General features: G+C 38.1%; 1 protein-coding gene across 1 annotated transcript; it reads left to right on the top strand.

Moving 5' to 3' along the window:
• Positions 1–4,625: 4,625 nt before the first annotated feature.
• Positions 4,626–19,187, top strand: LOC109623266 (rho GDP-dissociation inhibitor 1). Its single transcript, XM_029856250.2, has 5 exons — positions 4,626–4,997; positions 11,320–11,501; positions 11,564–11,673; positions 11,743–11,857; positions 17,415–19,187. The coding sequence occupies exons 2-5, from the start codon at positions 11,321–11,323 to the stop codon at positions 17,609–17,611; spliced, it is 603 nt and encodes a 200-aa protein (XP_029712110.1). The 5' UTR covers positions 4,626–4,997; position 11,320; the 3' UTR covers positions 17,612–19,187.
• The last annotated feature ends 325 nt before the right edge of the window (positions 19,188–19,512 follow it).

The raw sequence follows: 19,512 nt of genomic DNA, 5'->3' as shown, positions 1-19,512 counted from the left end.
ACGGCGTAAACAGGTGTAAGTTCAACTTGATTATGCCGACAATCATATTACCGAAAAATTAACTGCGTGCGTGTGAGTCGAAGTCGATATACACTCTTCACGGAACCGCCAAACTACCCAAAATTGAGCTCTTTTGACGCAATCCCATAGTTCGGCCCAATAAGCCAAATTTGAGTAACTCGATTAAACTCACACTAGGTAAATTGCCTTCACCTCCAGCAAAAACATTTACTTAAGAGTAGGTAAATTCAACCCAAGACCCCCCCCCCTCATTCAACCCAAATTTGAGTAAACCTGCATTTACCCAAAATTGGCTTATTGGGCTCAAGGACCCCCGTTGGATAGATGCATCTCTGTTTGTTTTTGACAACATCGGTGAGGGAAAGAGGGAAAACAACCTAATTTTGGGTAACTAGTTTATTCGATATACTCAGCTTTGAGTAAAATCAACCCAAAAATTAGGTAGTTTGATTTCTCCGTGTTGCTTGAAACGAGCCAATAGTGGTTTCTGCTTTTAATAGTGTTGCGTGTACGTACACGCTGCATTACACGAACACCACTTGAGTTACTGGTTGAAAATAGTAAACAAAGATCAGCTGTTCCCAGCAAAATCAAATGGGCATATTTTCAACCAGTAGATTTGCATTAGTGTTCGTGATACCGCGCTGCGAAACCACTATATAGGGCACTGCACTGTTTTGATTTTGTATGGGATTTTGAAGTTTTGTGGCCTTGTTGTTTGCATAATTTCTGGAAGAGTGAAAGAGAAGGAGAGAATTTCATGCAGTGCCCTATACTTCTATAAATATTGAGTTTAAAAATAAGCCATTTTACGAGACGTTTCGGATCAGCTGATCGCAAGGCTGATCGCTCATTTAATGAATGAAAATTTGACAGAAGGTCGCGTCCAAGCCCGTGAGTGTGAATATCAATATCAACGCTGTTGTCGTTTCGTAAAATAGATTATAGTGGTTTCTGCTTTTAGTGCACACTGATATAAATTGTTATAGTTTCTACCGAAACCATGGGAAAATTAAAAACTGCACCAACAATTTTCAATCGAATGCAAAATTCTGTTAATTCAGTAACAAATTTTGAAAACGACGTAAATATAATCAATGGTGTAGCATTGATTATACGTCGTTTTCAAAATTTGTTACTAAATTGGGTTCTTTAGGAATACCCGGATTATTTCATAATCGGATTCTCCGCCCAAAAATTAGTCGAAATCCAAAATTTCATAATTTTTGGAGTCCAGGAACTATTTTTAAAATGCATTTAAAGTTTGAATGGAGAATTTTTTTTGTTCGTGTCGAACTGTCATTTTAGCGATTGAACTGTCATTCTATCCATAAAAGTTAAAACTGTTTTGTTAATTTGACCTTCAAAACAAAGGTATTGGAATCCAATAAATTAACGTAATATTCAGAAAAATGAGCTCTTTCGCTTAGGCTATAGAAAATAGTAATATTTTATTCATTAAACCAAGGTAAGTAAAAGGAAGGTAATCCAATATGTAAGATTCCACCATCCGCCATATTGGAAAACCCAACGACAGCTGGCAAGTTTGTATTCAATTTTTTTCACTAGTGAGATGACAAACAAAAACTTTCAGCCCTAGCAACGTAGCAACCCCACAGAAACCATGCACGCTTAACTTTCTCAGCACTCAAATCGGACAAACTCCATGACACTCATCGAGTGTTTCCTACTTACACGGATTGCAAATTAGCTCGTACACCCACTCAAGCAAATATTTTGCAATATTTTCGGCAAAGCAATCTCTTTTGGTTAAGAAATCACCATTGTATTCATAATTAACAAAAATGCGGGGGCACGAGCAAATTTTAAACCTGGGGGAATATTACTCATTTTATGAATGCCATGGAAATATCAGGCCAAACATTTCAATAGGTCCTATCTGCATTTGAGAGGCTCTCTTTGTTCACTTTCTCTTTCAATTATTGGAATGTAATGGTACACTTTTCAACCATTTTTGTAGTTCAAATCAAAAGACGATTGTTTTAACCATCGTTCAATGCAAGAAGACAAGTATAATACAAATAAACAGCTGAGATATTAACGAAAGAGAGGGAACCCAAAGAGAGCCTCTCTTCTGCAGATAGGACCTTTAGACATGTTTGGCCTGATATGTCAACATTGGTTATCCGTGTTGAGAATGTTGTTGCCGATGCGGCGCAGCAACGCTTCTGTAGCGTTCTGCAGCATAAACAAACTGGTCGGCTGTCACCTTCATCCCCCGCAGTATGCCGCACTCCCCGCATCCACTTACTGCTTATACGCTAACACCTTCCTTATAAACATCTTGCATTAAACAACCCAATTGTACTGAAACATTGTCAATATTGCCATGCGTGCGGTACCGTTGACTGAAAACACTATTGATGCTCTTGGACATCACTGTGATAATTTGAAAATCCGGCGAATTATTTTGCAGCTACATTTCACAGTAATCAAACTTATTTCGATTAACCGTTATGTAGCAGACGACCCTAACATGAACTGTCATGCGAAAATGTGTAGGGTCTGTCATTGCGATGGATAGAAACTAGAAATCATTCATATTATTGAGTTGAGCGAAAGTTTCATATGTCGATTCGACAACGCTGTTTGTTTTGTTTACAACAGCGGCCAACACTTGCCGCAAAACTAGATGATTAAACTTTGTGCGTGACTTTGTCATGGTTCAAGTTGGTAAACGAACGTTTGCTATATCGTCCGATGTAATAAATATTCATGCAACCGACGTATTGATCGGGTTGCAGCAGTTCACATGTAATATTACACAACATTTTTTTCTGTGTAGTCGTATTTTCTGTTATTGTTCGTCCGGTTGAAAATAGGAGTTTTTGACACGCGAAAATCGATGTTTCTCCAAATGTTTCTCCTAAACCGTGTGTTGGACGTATGTCGGGCACAGTGCGCTGGATACAGGGCCATGTCCGCTGTCCAGCGCACTACGTCCGACGTTAGGTTTCACGTATGAATTTTGAGAAAATTCGATTGTCGGGTGTGGGGAAACTTCGGGTTTCAACCGCGACGACAAAATTTCGAATAAATTGGGTTGTTTAGTGAATAAAATATTGCTATTTTCTATAGCCTAATCGAAAGAGCTCATTTTTCTGAGTATAACGTGATTTTATTGGATTCCAACACCTTTGTTTTGATGGTTAAATCAACAAAACAATTTTAATTTTCGTGGATAGAATGACAGTTCAATCGTTAAAGTGACAGTTCGACCCGAACAAAAAATTTTCCCCATACAAACTTTAAATGCATTTTAAAAATAGTTCCCGGATTCCAAAAATTATGAAATTTTGGATTTCGACTAATTTTTGGGCGGAGAATCCGATTATGAAATAATCCGGATACCCCTAAAGAACCCAATTGCTACGCTATAAAAGAATTGTGAAAAATTTCAAAGTGTTGCGTTAATCAAGGCTGCAGCCTGCAGATATCAATCAAGCAGCAGCAATATATTTTTCTTTTCGGTCAGAGCAGAGACAGAAGTGACTTCATGAGCATGGGCTCTTCAAAGCAAAATTCTGGAGCTCGATTTGAATAGGTCGTATGTGCTTTTGTCGATATAAAATTCGATCAGTTTATTTTAGTCATTGTAGCAATATGGCAGATATTTTGCAAACTTTCAATGCTTGAACAGAAAGCCTGTTTTGTGAGGATTCTGCTGTTTGTATCAACTTTGCTCAATTACAACGGTTTTCGCTATAATATGCGAATCTAACTGATCGAATTTTTAATCGACAAAAGCACATACGACCTATTCAAATCGAGCTCCAGAATTAATTAAATTTAGATTGAGTTTAAATAAGGGCGAAAGTAACATGAGCGAGCTCTCTTCATCGACTCTCTCTTCAAATTAAAGTGACAAGATGCAAGTAGGGTTGCACTTTTTGGCCATAAATCGCTAAGTTGCGATGCAATCTAGCGTCTGCCTATGTGTAAAAAACGTTCGATTGAATTTGCATGTTGTCACTTTAATTTGCAGAAGAGAGATACGATGAAGAGAACTCTCTCATGTTACTTTCGCCCTTATCTAAACTCAATCTAGAGATCTATGGCTGTGCTGTCCTCCTTACATCTATTATGCTTTTGGTCGAAATACGAAGTGACCGAACGTGCGAAAATTGATTTTTAACCTACTTAGAAATGTCGCAACTCAATTTGGATCAGTGCATATTGTTGCTCTTAATTAGCTTAATGATGCGCAACAGAAAAAATAGATTCAAATTAACTTCGCAGCTGCAACTTCGCATGTGCTTCTAGCGACGACTTCGATTTGGTGGTGCGACGATAATAAAAGAGAAATCGACGAAGAGAAATCGGTAATGTAAGTTAAGCCCTAATGAAAAATCTTTTTTTTTATTTGTGTAGCGTCCAGGTGGCAGATTTCATATGCGATTACGGCTGTAACGGGCGGGCAACTAATGCACTTTTTCAGTTTTGCCCGCCTTTAGGCCCCACCCGCGCGCGCTAAAAAATGTCAACAGAGAGGAACGGATCTGTCAAACAAAAGTTTAAAAAAAAACGGGAAAAATAACGGCGCGAGAGAGACTGCGATGCGGATGCACCGCGAGAGCGCCCAGCTTGGGAGCATCTGGCCTAGCTGTCAAAAATCGTCCATATTTTTCGCAAAATCCAGTCACGGCAGCGGTTTCGAAGCCGAAGTGCTCTTTATTTCCGGATTTTTTGCGTGTTATATTCTGTTGTGTCGTTTCCGTTTATTTGCGATCGTTCCGCGACGGGAAGTTGTTCCGAATTATCGATCCCGTTGGTGCGATAAGTGTGTCGTTTTTGTGCGGTGATCAAAGTCTTGTTTCCTTCGTTCGAGATTGTGTGTTTTCTTGTGGTGCTGCAACTGCGGTGCGGTGGAGCTGAAGTTTTTCTCGATTAATCATCGCGCATACTTGGACGGGGTGCTGAGATTGTGTGTGTGCTTCCTTTGTCGTACGTACAAGGTAAGAGGGTGGTCCAATTTCATACGTTTTTTTTCTAATATTTCTGGTGCTTTCGCCAGGAATGCATCACCGCTAGGAATAAAACAAAAACTTAATTGTTGCTTTCAAGAACGCTCCTTAAAGGCTCGATCATTTTTTTTTTAATTTTGTAATTTGTAATTTGTTTATTTATTCTTAACGATAACCTGTTGGTGAGTACCTTATATCAGGCCAAGGAAGTCAATTGTTATAGAATAATTGGGTACTTTAGGAGTATTCAGATTTTACATAATCGGATTCTCGACCCGACAATTTATTAGTCGAAATCCAAAATTTCATCATTGTTGGTGCCAGCGGACTATTTTTTAAATGCATTTAAAGTAGGGTCTGGGACCTTTTATAGGAGCACCTATTTTGGGCACTTGCCACTGTAACTCAGTCAAATTGGTACCAATTGGCTTCTTTAGCGGTGTTGAGATAATTCCATATTCTGAATCTGCATGCCAAACTGAGCCGAAATCCAATTTTTCATTAATTGGCTTCTTTAACGGTGTTGAGATAGTTCCATATTCTGAATCTGCATGCAAAACTGAGCCGAAATCCAAATTTTCATGAATTTTGGTGCCCGGGAACCTATTTAAAAATCAATTTGAAGTTTGTATGGGACCGATTTGTCGAATCACCCCTCGTCGCATTTTGTACTGGGTGGAGCTGTCAAGCAGTTGCCCAGCTGTCAAAAGGTGATTTCGATAAATCTCTTCGAAATCGATTTTAAGTACCAAACTAAAGTTCTAAAAATCTGAAAAAAATCATAGTGGTTCAGAAAAAGGTGCTCTTTCGTATAAAATCAAAAAATCAATACATTTTTCTTAATTTAAAAACCCAATTTTGGTGACCGGGAACCTATTTTAAAATCAGTTTGAAGTTTGTATGGGAGTGATTTGTCGAATCACCCCTAGTCGCATTTTGTACTGGACGGAGCTGTCAAACAGTTGCTCAGCTGTCAAAAGGTGATTTCAGAAAATCTGTTTGAAATTGATTTTAGGTACCAAAATAAAGTTCTAAAAATCTGAAAAAAATCATAGTGGCTCAGAAAAAGGTGCTCTTCCGTATAAAATCAAAAAATCAGAACATTTTTCTAAATTTAAAAACCCAATTGACTCTTGATGTTTGAAATACGCTATGACACGCACAGTATCTAGCCATGTACAAAAATCATAATATTCATAATAATCATAACAACAATTTCCCAAAATAGGTGCTCCTGCCCAAATGGTCCCAGACCCTATGTGTGAGGGGCTGTTCATAAACCACGTAGATTTTTTTGGGGTGAGGGAGGGGGGTTCGGCCAAAGTCTACGCCCCTTACAATTTTTTTGTATGGACAAAAGCTTACGAGGGGGAGGGGTCATTTTATGGATTGAAGTGTCATTATATCCACAAAAATTAAAATCACAGACAAACAGACGTCTCACTCTACCCATTTCCCATCGTTTCCCTTTTTAACGGACTATTCAAATATTATGTAGTTCGCAAATCTCTCACTCATGGCACTCGAATCATTTTTGCTCCTGTTTGACGTTTGCTCACTACCGCCATCTACTCAGCGGGTTTGCGACATAATATTTGTGTTTAAACTTTTCCGTAGTCCGAGCGTAGCGAGACTCGACTGTAATTATATTTCATTATTATAATTGTTTATAAGATATAGGATTGACACTTACAATATAGTTTAGCGGTTATTGGAACGCAATGAGCCCTAATCCGAAACACTATGCACTGCTGTATGTTACCTGTTGTAGTTGGTTTTAATCAGAACTCCGTTTCGTTTCGTAAGTTTATAGTTTTTGATACTTACAATCAATTATACAGAATTATAGAAGCAGGATTTTGGATTGATTGTTCGCTAGCAATAATGTACTGCGCCTATTAAATTCGATACACAAGAAGATTCAATATGATGGTAGATAAGATATCGAATTGAGGAAGCTAAATTGTACATGTACCTGTTCTGAACCGAATTATAATCCTGGTTATCGATTCTAGTTCTAGTGCAGATTTTTATATTAATTCAGGATAAATTTTAGGAAGCTATATAGTAATACTATTATTTTGTGTGCACAGTTCGTCCACGACACTGTCAACAATGACAAGGAAAAAAAAATTTCTTCACAAGCGAAGCGGTGACGTTAACAGCTGTCGTTGTGACGGTTGACTCTAATCGACGGCATACCTAAAGGGCCTATTCCTCCGTACGGTGCGTCAACAATTTGAATAGTACGTTAAAAAGGGAAACGATGGGAAATGGGTAGAGTGAGACGTCTGTTTGTCTGTGATTATACTTTTGTGACGATGATTATAATTGCACTTTGTTCCAAGTCATACGTCTGTTTGTCCGTGTTTTGTATATGGGACGAATATGATATGTCGTTTTAATTTTTGCGGCGGTTCTACACAGGTGTAGCACTTTTGCACCGAAAATGTTCGTTTTTGATTTTCGTGCTACACCGGTGCAGCACTTTTTCTGCACCGCGCAAGATAGTGTAGCACTCAAAAAATCGGGGGTGTAGCTGGTGTACACCGTGTCCACCATACAGCGTTTGCAAAGTTATATGCACACCAATGCAACTGCACCGAAAATGTTCGTTTGTTCAGCGAAAAGTGTATTGTACATATTGATTTATTTTAGACCGAAGTCGATATGTGAAATCAATTATCCCCAACAAAAGTTCGCCGAAGTAAAAACGTCGGCATTCTAATTGAAGCGTCGCCGACACAGGCAATTCTTATGCGTCGGCGAACCCCAAATTAGAATGCCGACGCCGAACTTCGCCGAAGTTTTGACTTCCGAAGTTTCCAACTTTCTCTCGCATGATCAATAGCACGAAGCGTTGTAGGACCGGCGCAAAAACGAAAACGATAATAGAAGTAAATCATTTCCTTAAAATCTCGGCTTTCTTGGACCCTTTTTCGCCATATACTGTACCAGTTAACTGCCAGCGATTTTGCGAAACACAGAGTAAATAGCATTGGGCGAATATGTTATCGTGACGATGATTTTACTCGCAATTTGTTCCAGGTGACACGTCTGTTTGTCTGTGTGAAAAGTGCGATGTGGAACCGAAATAAGAAAATGTATCCATAACTGGTACAGGGTTTCTATCATTGGCACACGCCGTAATAAATGCTAAATATAGTTTTGGCTCCGATTCTATATTTTTCCTGTAAAGTATGAAAACTAATCAACCAATTGACATATGGACGACATTCGTCGGTCTTCTTCTTATTTTTGTAGAAATAGTTTTCCTTAGGTAGTGCGATAACTGGTACACGTACCCTAACTTTTCTCCAATTATTAACAATCAAATTATTGTCGGTTCCTTGACCTGACAAATGGTAATACATTTTAGTAAGAAATTTAAAAATAATTTCCAGGGGTTCATCATTGATCAAGGGTCCACAACCATCCAAAATGCCCTACCTATTGGACAAAAATAGTGCACTATATGTAAATGCAATTACCTGGAGGGCCCATATTCTGCGCACCTAAGTTTTTTCAATTTCAATCAGCTGTAATAAATTCCAAATCCAACCGATTTGGCTGAATTTTTGACCGCGCATAGTTATCAGCTTTGTAAATCAGGGAAAAATATAATTCTCATACTAAACATTCACTTTATATGTAAAATCATGAAAATTCTAAAGTATGTCTTTGTTCCTAATTCTGCGCACCCTTTTTTGGAATGTTCCTCATTCTGCGCACTAATGTTCCTAATTCTGCGCACGGGAAAAACTCTAAAAAAATAACATATTGAAATGAGAACATGATTCATAGATGAAATTCAATTGAATTCTTCATTTTCAACTTTTATACGACATTACGACCATATTGGAACTTTGCATGTCCCCAACATTGATATTCCTACTTTGATTAATAAGCAAAGGGAATTTAAATCATAATACACAAAAGGATTTTGTAACATTATCGAATACTACTATGATGTACTTTTTAGTTATCCGCATATGTACATATAAATAAAATTTACGTTCATTTCTAAAGGCAATATAAACTTTTTCACCATGACAAGGTGGCACAATCTTTGTTTGCAAACTGAGACTTCATTCTTTTCCAACTCCAAGGATTCCTCTGTTTAAGAAAATTCCATGTAAACCCACATCATATGTCGCATTTGACGAATGCTTGCATGAATACATAAAATTTCTCCCGAGGTTGATAGCAAATGTTTAAAACAAGTGGTTAGTCCGGTCGATATCAGATGAATAAAGCAAGAATCGTAAATTAGCCTTTAAATTTATAAACTAATTTGTTGAAACGTAATTACATTTACCGTATTGCTAGAAACATAGAATATCCTAGTTATAACTATGGTGGCATTTATATGATGTTTGTTTACTAATTATATGTTCAAAACTTAGTGTTGAAATGTCTGCGCAGAATTAGGACCACCATTCAATACCGGTTCCTAATTCTGCGCACCTAAGAAGAACAAGAAGATTAAAAAAAGAAGAAGAAAACTCAATTGTTTTTTGCCGATTCTGATTCCTCGAAGACAGCAGTACAGGATGCGCATGGAAAAACATACATTATCTTCATTATTTATGTCGCAAAATACTTCAGCTCATGAGGCAACTTTTTAGCAGCTTCGCTAACGGACACAGATTTCAGGCAATTTCCAGTACTTGCAACACCATTTTATTTTTTTACAAAATAATGGTCGTTGATTTGAAAAATTTTTCTTCACAAACTTTTTCCTTACTATTGAAACAATGTTCAAAAAATATATTTGTAGCTAATATTGTATTAGCGTTCATAATTTTGTGGTACATTCGAGAAAGTGCGCTGAATTAGGGACTGCGCAGAATTAGGGCCGGTCACGGTAGCATAAGACATTTTTCGCTATCGAAACAGAACGGCAGGTGATCCGACTGATGATTTTTCCTCTCCTCCTGGTTGGAGAGGTCGGGGTGGTGAAACGGGAAACGTGGAAAAACGAAAAGAACAAAGTGTGTAGTGCAACTCAAGCGCTGCACTGACTGCCTGGAAGACGTTAGGTGGGTCGTTTGTAAGATGTGGGAGCGTTATTATCTTAAATTAGATCTGGCTGACTCTTCCTATAGCATATGAGAGGCTTGTATGTACACACATGTGATGTGGATGTGTACAGCCGAAAAAAATACAGCAAACAGGGTAATTTATCTGCCTCGTTCAAAAGTGTCTGGCTAATGGTTAATGTTTTCGGCGATTGAAGTGGCTACTAATAATAGGGTATCGCGCTACTTGGGCGGTGGTTTTCTTCGTCTGTTATTTTCGTCTGTTTTCCACTGTAACTCGGTCAATTTTGAACCGATTGACTTGAAATTTTGTACACGGGTAGATACTATACCTATCTCACCGCATTCCAAGAATTGTGTCAATTGGTTCAAGATTGACTGAGTTATAGTGGAAAACAGACGAATATAGAAGCCACCGCCCAAGTAGCGCGATTCCCTATTGTAAACAACCGTGAAGATGCGTGCGTAGTTTCGTGAAGGAACATTGCTGATCTTGTTGTCTACATAAGTTTCTCGTTGGTATGTTTTCTTCGTTGTAACGGAAAGACATGATTACCTATGAAAACATCGTAAGACCGCTTATGAAGATGTTATATTTTTTGTGATATAATGTGTTTATTTGAATTATGAGTATCTCCTTGCACAAAACGATGGCCAAATCAATCTTCTTTTGATTTGTACTGAAAAAGTAGTTGAAAAGTGTATTATTACATTGCCATAATTGAAAGAGAAAGTGAACAAAGAGAGCCTCTCAAATGCAGATAGGACCTATTGAAATGTTTGGCCTGATATATATTTATCTGAGAAAGTTAAGACTGTTTATTTATTACTTATTACCCTTTTACGGCTATACTCGAAGACCATGTTAGAGGGTGGCGCTTCGAAATCTGTTTGACTGTCTATCCGGAGAATCGTAACTTGTTCTGTGGCTTAGTTGGTTAAAGCGCTGGACTAGCGATATGGAGCCGTGAGTTCGAATCCCATCAATGCAAGTGGACATTTTATCTCTCAATTTGTCATTTAACGCATTTTGCCTCCAAATGCTTAAAGTTTTAGGTCCATTTATTGAAAAGTTGATCACTATCATTGCAAATAAGAAATAAAAAGGTATGTTATATGTCCTATCGATATATCATAGATTTCCAATTCTTTCGAGAAATTGTTACCGCATACCTGGTGGAACAGGCATTTATCATCCTTATTTTTAATACTTCTCTATGTCGTATGCAATACAATTACGTATGTAGTAAACACTGTTCATCGTTTTACAGCATGTCGGAAAAGCAAGCCGTTGACCACGTCGAAGTCGAGGGGGAGGAACATGACGCCAACTACCAGCCTCCCCCGCAGAAGACCATCGAGGAAATCATGGCGGCCGACGCCGAGGACGAAAGCTTACGAAAGTACAAAGAAGCCCTACTGGGGGAAGCTCAATCGGAGAAAATCATCTTCGGTACGTTGAGACACGGCGGGTTGCGGCGAATGTTCTTTTCATAGGATTTTTTTTCTTCTCAGATGATTCCGATCCACGGAAAGTTATTGTGAAAAAGCTGGCACTTTTGGTGGCTGGTCGTGATCCCATGGAACTGGACCTGTCCGGTGATGTTTCTAAGCTGAAAAAGAATGTAAGAAAGCGTTTTTGTTCGTGAGATGGAATTTGCGTCCTTAACGTAATCATTTTCCCATAATTTCAGGTCTTCGTCATCAAGGAAGGTATCCAGTACAAGATTCGCATCGATTTCATTGTGCAACGGGAAATCGTTCATGGGCTGAAATATGTCCAGAAAACCTACAGGATGGGAGTTCCCGGTAAGTGACGCTTCGAACAGTAATTGATGTTTTTTATTACTATTCAATTTTTTTTAATCCGGATCAATGCTTGGTGTTGGTTTTCTAATACTCTTTTATTCAATCAATGTTTCATTCTTCGTCAAACCTTTTTGTCCTTTGCTTACGCTGAATGTCAACCCGATCCTAAATAACAAACAACTGTTCTACAACTGGGTTTGGGGGTGCTTTGCAAATGAAACTGGCGGTTGAATATTATTTTTACAACAATTCTGAAGCAATTCATGGTAAGCGGGCGTATGCCGAGGGTTTTCGTTTCTTTAGAGTTATTAGTTATATTGTGATGCTGTCGTAGTGCTTGTAGACGCAAAACATTCTCGAAGGCCTCACTGCTTAGCGCACTGAAATGTAGCTTTGATTGAACCATATTAGGTTTGGCACTTTTTCATCACAGTTTTGATAGATTTTAATTTTTATTCATCGTTCAAGTGAAGTGACGTGATATTTACTGCTTATCTATAATGATAATGGCATCAAGATTGATAACGTTGCGTTAGTAAGGGTGGTATTATCTTCTTTTCAATAGATATGGGGCACAAATCAGCTTATCTTTGAACTGACTTCCAAACATTCGGTTGTGGCCCTTATTTGAAGCAGATACATCATAAACATTCTCTTTTCCATGGTAGCATATATCTTCCGATTTTAGGCTTGCATAGGTTATTGCGAAGAGCTCAATGTTTTTTTTTTTTTTGATTTTTTGTTTCCACAGTTTGGAATAAAACCTTACTAAAAGAAGGGATGTAATGTATGGAAACGATAGAACATCCAATGTGAAGAAATATTTCATGACAAAATAACATTTGGCTCATTTTTTCTCATTTCGATACTTTGATGCATCATCCTTTGTTTCCCATGTATAATTTAATCGTCTTAGTGTGTACGATTTTGAATCTTCCAATCATTCTACATAAAATCATAAAAAAAACTTAGTCAACAGCCACCACGGCTCTGTCACGTTTCAAGTGTTCTGGCGATAACATCCATATCGTACGCAAAGCACACAAATTGACCGGATTTCGTAAAAATCGTACCCTGAAATCCTCATGCAGTTTTTACACACCGATCGAACCAGACTGTTCCTCAGGTTAGCTTCCCAGGAAAGTCGTTATTATCCATGATTTTCCGTAGTTCTGTGAGATCAATGCTGTCGTATGAACAATGATGCGTTGGACCTGGTATTTAAGGCATTTCCAGAAGTCTGGTCCGTTGTTGACCGACCATCGATGAAGCCGGCTTGATAACTTTTCGCGAAGTGATTTGTTTCAGGTGGCAGCCGACGGAAGATGTTTTGAGATATCACTTTGTAGGCGGTATTCAAATTGGACAGAAGAATTGAATTCCTTTGTCCCATCCCAGGAAGAAAAGCCTTGACGAAGTGACATTCAACTTTCTTGGCAAAGTTATTCGTTCTCTGCTTCACAGACGTAATCGTTTCCTCCGTTGCCTTGGTATTCCGTGCCTACATTTTCCTCGCCTACATTTCAAATTCAAATTCATCGAAGTGCTTCTTCCTCCATTCAATCATCTCACGTCCTCCGCGAAAAGGCTTCAATCTTTATCTCGGCAGATTTCGACTAGCGGCATGAAGCTGTTGTGGTATGCATTTGGAGCTACCAATCACAAGTCCTTTTTGCTCGGGTCGTTGCCATTATTGGTCTTTGTACCGTGCACATTTGAGTTCTTTTCTAGCACTTGGGCGACGGTCAGCCGCCCCTAACATGGGGAACAGAAGATGTTGTGACTGTGAGCCGCTGTTGGGATAGGAGTTGCTGAGAAGAAGCTAATCTCTCTGGATTCGCTCCAAGACTTTCTCGCGGGCATTTGACGCGGAGAATCGTGATTTTACGCAGAGTTTCTCTCTGGATATCTGCAGAAGTACCTTCCAGATCTTCTAATAGAGGGTTTTTGGGATGTGTTCCAATGTTCTTTCCGCAAATTATCACGGTATTTTACCAGAAGTTCTTCATGTAGTTTGTCCAATTGTCTCGGAGTCTAAAACCTCGTTTAGAGATCTTTATAGAATCTCAACCTAATTTTTTTCATGGTATCTACTATCAGGGAAAAACTGGAAAACCGAGAATCCTCAGGGATTTTTATCAAACAGGGAAAAACAGGGAATACTCATGAAGAGTTAGAATAGAAATTTCACTACAAGCACTTTTACAGAAATTCCGTCAGGGTTTGTTTCTGGAGCTAGAAATACCTCTTGGAATGCCTCCCAGGATTTCTCCCAATACTGTTTCCGATTTTTGTCATGTGATTTTCTTGTTACCTTTTTGAATTCCTTTTGGAATTCCTCCGAGAAAGTCTTCCGGATGCCCACCAGAATTTTTTCCAAAAAGTCTTTCTGGGATTCTTCCTCGAGAATTTTCTAGAATTACTGGATTCTGACCGATTCTCTCCTAGAGTTTTTCTTAGAAATGCTAGAGAACTTTTTGGCAGCATTGCTTCCACAGGTTTTTTTTCTGTATTGCTCCCACAGTCCCTCGTGTGCTTTTCATGGAGTTCCTCCTGCGTCTTGCATATAGCCCACTTTCCCATTCAAAAAGAATTGCTCAAGAAGTTTCTTGGTTGATTCCTGGTAGAAACTTTCTACAGTGACAGACATTTAAATTGTCTTTTCGTTGCAACTGCGTACTACGATCAAAGAAAAACAGTTTCAGAAATTCCTTCTGAAAGTCCAGTTTGGTGTTCGAAAGAATTCGCTCAAGAAATTTCTTGACCGATTCCTGGCAGAAACTTCCTACAGTGACTGTCATTTGAACTGTCATTCCTTCGCAACTTCGTGCTGTGATCGAAAGAAAAAAAAGGTTTCAATCCATTTTTACCAGTGTTTTTCCTTAAATCTTCACAAGAGTTCCTCTCAGGATACATCCGCGATTCCTTCCGGTGTTCGTATTGGGACTTCTTCAGGAGATCTTCTCAAAATTTCTCCTGGAGTTGTTACAGGAGTTAATCCTGAGATTTTTGCTAGAGTTCCTCCATGGATTTTTCAGAAGCTTTTCACGAATCTGCTGGAGTTCCTATCGGGATTTATTCCAAAGTTTCTACTGTAACTTCTTAAAAAAAAAATCCGTTAGCTTAATTCTAGAGTTTGTCTCTGGATTTCTACAGGAGTTTTAGTTGGGTTGGGATATTTCCTAAAGGTCCTCGCGGAATTTCTTCTGAAGTTTCACTCGAAATTTTTCTCGGAACTTCTTTTGAGACTTTTTTCAGAAGATTCCTTCCGATGTTGGTGTCAGGGATTTCTGATGTTGCCGACATTTCTCATAGATTTACCCGTTTTTTTTCTTTCGTTGATTTTACAGGCTTTTGTTTTTCGCGTAGTTATTAATCGGATTTCTCAAAGTAATCCACCTGTAATTTTTTAGGGATATTCTCATGATTATTCTCAGAGGTCTTCCCGGAATCCCTGCCAAAAATTTCCCCAAGATTCTTAAAACTAGTTTTTATAGTTACTTCTGGAGTTCTTGCGGTGATTTTTCAAAGAGTTTCTTCTTGAAGTGCCACCTGAGATAACTTACGAAATTCCTCGTAAGAAATTCTCGGAAAATATCGGAAGAATGTGGGTGAAAAATTATCCGAGAAAACTCGTGAGGAACTTTGGACGAAATCCTGTGAAAAACTGGATCATATTGAAAAATAGTTCTGAGAGTAATCCCGGGAAGAAATATTAAGCTAATCCAAGGAGAAACTCTTAAAACTTCGAAGAGTAATCCCGAGGATATCCAAGAGAAATATCGGACAACCCTCTGTAAGAAATCCCTCGGGGAAATTCTTTGAAAAATTAGCCAAAATCCCTAGAGAAACTGCTAAAAAGCTAACTGTTGAAAGCTAAAATGCCCCACTCGCACATCAGTCCCATTTGAGTTAACGTTTGAATGGTCATCATTTTCAACATACTTTTAAAAACCATAATAAAAATTGCGGATTTGAGATTGTTCAAAGTTTTGCACGGAAACAAGTTTTCAAACTTCAAGTGGCGTTTTCTCAATTCCTACGTTTTGCAAATGGGACTGATATGCGAGTGTGGCAGTAAACTAATTCCTGAAAAAATAAAACTTTGGATAAGTTTTAGAAGGATCTCTGGGAAGAATCTAGCAATCAACTCTGGAAGTATATCGGGAAACCCCCTGGAGGAATCCAGGGAACAGCTTTCAGAAATCCCGAGAGAACAAAGAACATGTCTTGGAAAGAAATACGTGAAACTCTCTGGATGGAAGCTTATGAGAAAGAGAGAAAGCCAGGAATACTCAGGAAAAAAATCATGGAAGAACTCGTGGGAAGAAATCTGTTGGAAACTGCGAAAGCATTCTAAGACGTAATTGAAATACAAATCCTAGGAGGTGTCCCGGCAGGAATTCAATTCAAGGAAGAACATTATTGCGACATTTGCACCCATTTAGACTCGGCCGAAATTCATTATCATCACAGTCGAATTTCGCACACGACTTCGCAGCAGCTGGCACCCACAAGTTCGGTTGAGTTCATGACAGGGGCGTCGGATGCACAACAGGTAAACAAAACAAGTTTGATTTGTGTGAAATTTCGCCGGGAAATGATGATTCAGTGGATTCTCAAATTATCACAGTAGTCTAAACATTAATGAGAAACCCAATACTAAGCCACCAGCACAGAGCACAGCACAGACATCGAAGTTCAGCTTCGAGGAAGTTAACGGCCATTATGGTGTGTGAAATTCCTGATTGAACATTGTTGATCATATAACGGCTCCAAATTCTTAAAATTATAAATTTTATCAATTACGGGTTTTATTTTGTTTTATTTTATTTCTTTATCATAATATTTCTTATTACATTTTAGTAAATCTATATATATAAAAATGCAGTGGCATACGTGGGACCGCGCATAACTTGCGAACGGAAGGTCCGATTTGTGTCGTCTAAGTTTTGTTCTGTTAGTTTTCACCCAAGGAGGGTTTATGAAGCAAAAAAAAAACATGGAGAAATAGCGATTTTTGAAAATCGGGTTTTCATTCATTTTGAATGGGGACTTGGGCTTGGCTAGGGACTTGAAACGTCGAAAAACGCAGTAGGCAAGACAAAGTTTGCCGGGGACAGCTAGTATACTTATGAAATTTTGGTTTGCACATTATTGTGTTTTCATAGAGTGTACTTTTGCATCAAACCATACATTTGAAAAAAATCTGTTTCGATCCACTCAAAATGCATGATTATTCTTATACTAATATACAAACGAACAACGGTCGTAGAGCGTAAACATTGGTCAAATTCTGAAACCTAGATACTTGCGCTTTAGTTTATCCCTCCTCATATATTTGACCCTGTGTGCTAACAGTCAAACATTTAGATTTTTTTCGTGGAAATTCAAATTTCACTAACTTTTGATAGTTAAGTTTGTTTCTGGCTGTGTTACTGCTTTTAAACATAATCACCCATTTCGCTCTGCCAACACGCACTTATATCAAACACACCGTTTCAACCTTTCTAATAATCTAATTCACAAAAAAAAACATCCGGTAAAACTCCAATAGTGGACAAAATGACCCAGATGGTCGGTTCGTACCCGCCCAAAAAAGAAATCCAAAGCTACACCACCCCGTTCGAGGAGGCCCCCTCCGGCATGATGGCCCGGGGAACCTACTCGGTGACGTCCCTCTTCACCGACGATGACAAAAACGAACACCTCAAGTGGGAATGGAGTTTCGAGATCAAAAAAGACTGGCAGTAGAGAATTTATTATCTTCTAAGGCGGATCGGCGATCGTGTTGCGATTCTCTCTCGGGATAAACAATGACGGAAGGAGGAGATTCGCGCCCTGGATCAAAAATCGCGTGTTGATATACATACATATTATGCATATATACATAAGAGAGGTGAGTTAAGCAAGAAAGAGTATTAGCTGATAATAAACCAGCTTCCATGCAAAAATAAAACTGAGAGATTACATAAGAAGAAACGACAAGAAAATGAAAGTCTTCATGAAAGAATTTTATCGCTTTAAATGTAGCCAGATACACACAGTTAATTTCCTAAGTTAAAATCGTTCTGTATGATGATAAACAAGGTAAGATAAACAATATGCAAATCAAGCGAATGCCGGCACTCCATTTCAACGGAAGAAAAGTGCACCACCCTCCAACGTAAGGTGCATTCTGTCGATGTGTTGGTCAAGGTGAGAAAACAAGCAATTAGAAGAAGATAATTTGGTTGTTTTCTTAAGCATGGTGGTATATAAACTTGCTTTCGTCGATCTGTAATTTGAAAGGAACGGACGGGGAATGCAAACAACTCAACTGGGTAAATGTGATGCTTTCGCAACCACGGTATTATAACTATATGGTATTATCGTTTGCATTCTAATGAACGTTATAAACAGTAACTATTCTCGATGGATTTCGTGATTTAGAAACATTTTCCCTTTGTAAACGTAATAAACTTTATCACAAACAATCGTTAACATAGAAACAGCAGAAATGCATTTTCCCGTCGTTGCTCAGTTTAGTTTCTATGCGCTGTATCTTTTTATAAATCTGCCAAAAATGAAGAAAAGTGTTATGTGCTTCGAAAAGCAATAAAACCGTAAGAATGCTATCCTATTATGCTACGCGAATGGTGAAAACAAAGAAATTATATCCAAAAGTGCTACCTTTTTATATAAGATTAAGATTCAAACTGAAAACATGGAATAAAATCCTAGCTGTAATAATGAAAGAACATTTCTAGAATGGATTATTATTAAAATTTTACCTTTCTTTCAATCATCTGTATTCAAATATGTATTCTGGGTTCGATGCAATATTTCATCTTTGCAAGCTCACATATTGAATCCTTGTTAGTTACAATCAGCTCTTGAGTCAAAACCATTAGCTTCCATTAGTCCAGAAATTGCATTTACTAAACATTTTTTTCTATCTCGATTGCTACTTAAAACGGTTATGCTCCTAAATTAGCTTCGGAATAATTGATTTCGGTTTTAATAGTTATCGACAGAAGTAGTCAGTACGCGCTTAAGTGAAAATCGGAAGTCCCAAATAAATGAAAAGCCGCATTTATGAAAGAACACAGTAACAATTGCAACATTGCAGCCAGAAATCAATAACCCTATTTACAATCAACCGATTAGCCATATATTACATAGGAAAACATATAGATGAAAGCCACCATTGAGAAAACAAACCGAACGCCGATGATTTAACTGATAGGCAAAATAGAACCAGTAGCGCCAATGTTGAAACATTGAGAATAATAAACACGGAAATAAACAAACTACAGTCAGTTTTATGCTCAATCTGTTCAAACAAAGAGGGAAATGTGTTTTGTGTAAATGGTAGTTTGATATCACCTTCCTTCGCGCTTGAAAATTACGTTTGGTGTCTTAAAAAGTATGGTGTACGATTTAAATGTCAATTTGTTTATTGAGCACATGTTTCTGTTATACACATGGATGTCAAAGCATTTTAAACATTCTAATTTAACCTTTGCTTGGTTAGCCTAAGTAAAACCAATAAATTGATAAAGTCATACTGTGGAGTTTAGGGGTAGCGGGGTTCAATATTCACTTACAGGTACTCTTCGATATAACGTACAAAAAAGTTTTCTCTTTGTACGTTATATCGAAGCAGAGAAAAA

Source organism: Aedes albopictus, chromosome 3, assembly GCF_035046485.1.
Source record: "Aedes albopictus strain Foshan chromosome 3, AalbF5, whole genome shotgun sequence".
Classification (NCBI taxonomy): Eukaryota; Metazoa; Arthropoda; class Insecta; order Diptera; family Culicidae; genus Aedes; species Aedes albopictus.
This window is presented reverse-complemented; position numbering and strand designations above follow the sequence as displayed.

Excerpts from the sequence above, each read along its gene's own strand:
- LOC109623266 (XM_029856250.2), top strand. The coding sequence starts at position 11,321 with ATGTCGGAAAAGCAAGCCGTTGACCACGTCGAAGTCGAGGGGGAGGAA. Across the intron at positions 11,674-11,742 it reads TTTCTAAGCTGAAAAAGAAT|GTCTTCGTCATCAAGGAAGG; the intron begins GTAAGAAAGCGT and ends CCATAATTTCAG. Across the intron at positions 11,858-17,414 it reads CTACAGGATGGGAGTTCCCG|TGGACAAAATGACCCAGATG; the intron begins GTAAGTGACGCT and ends AAACTCCAATAG.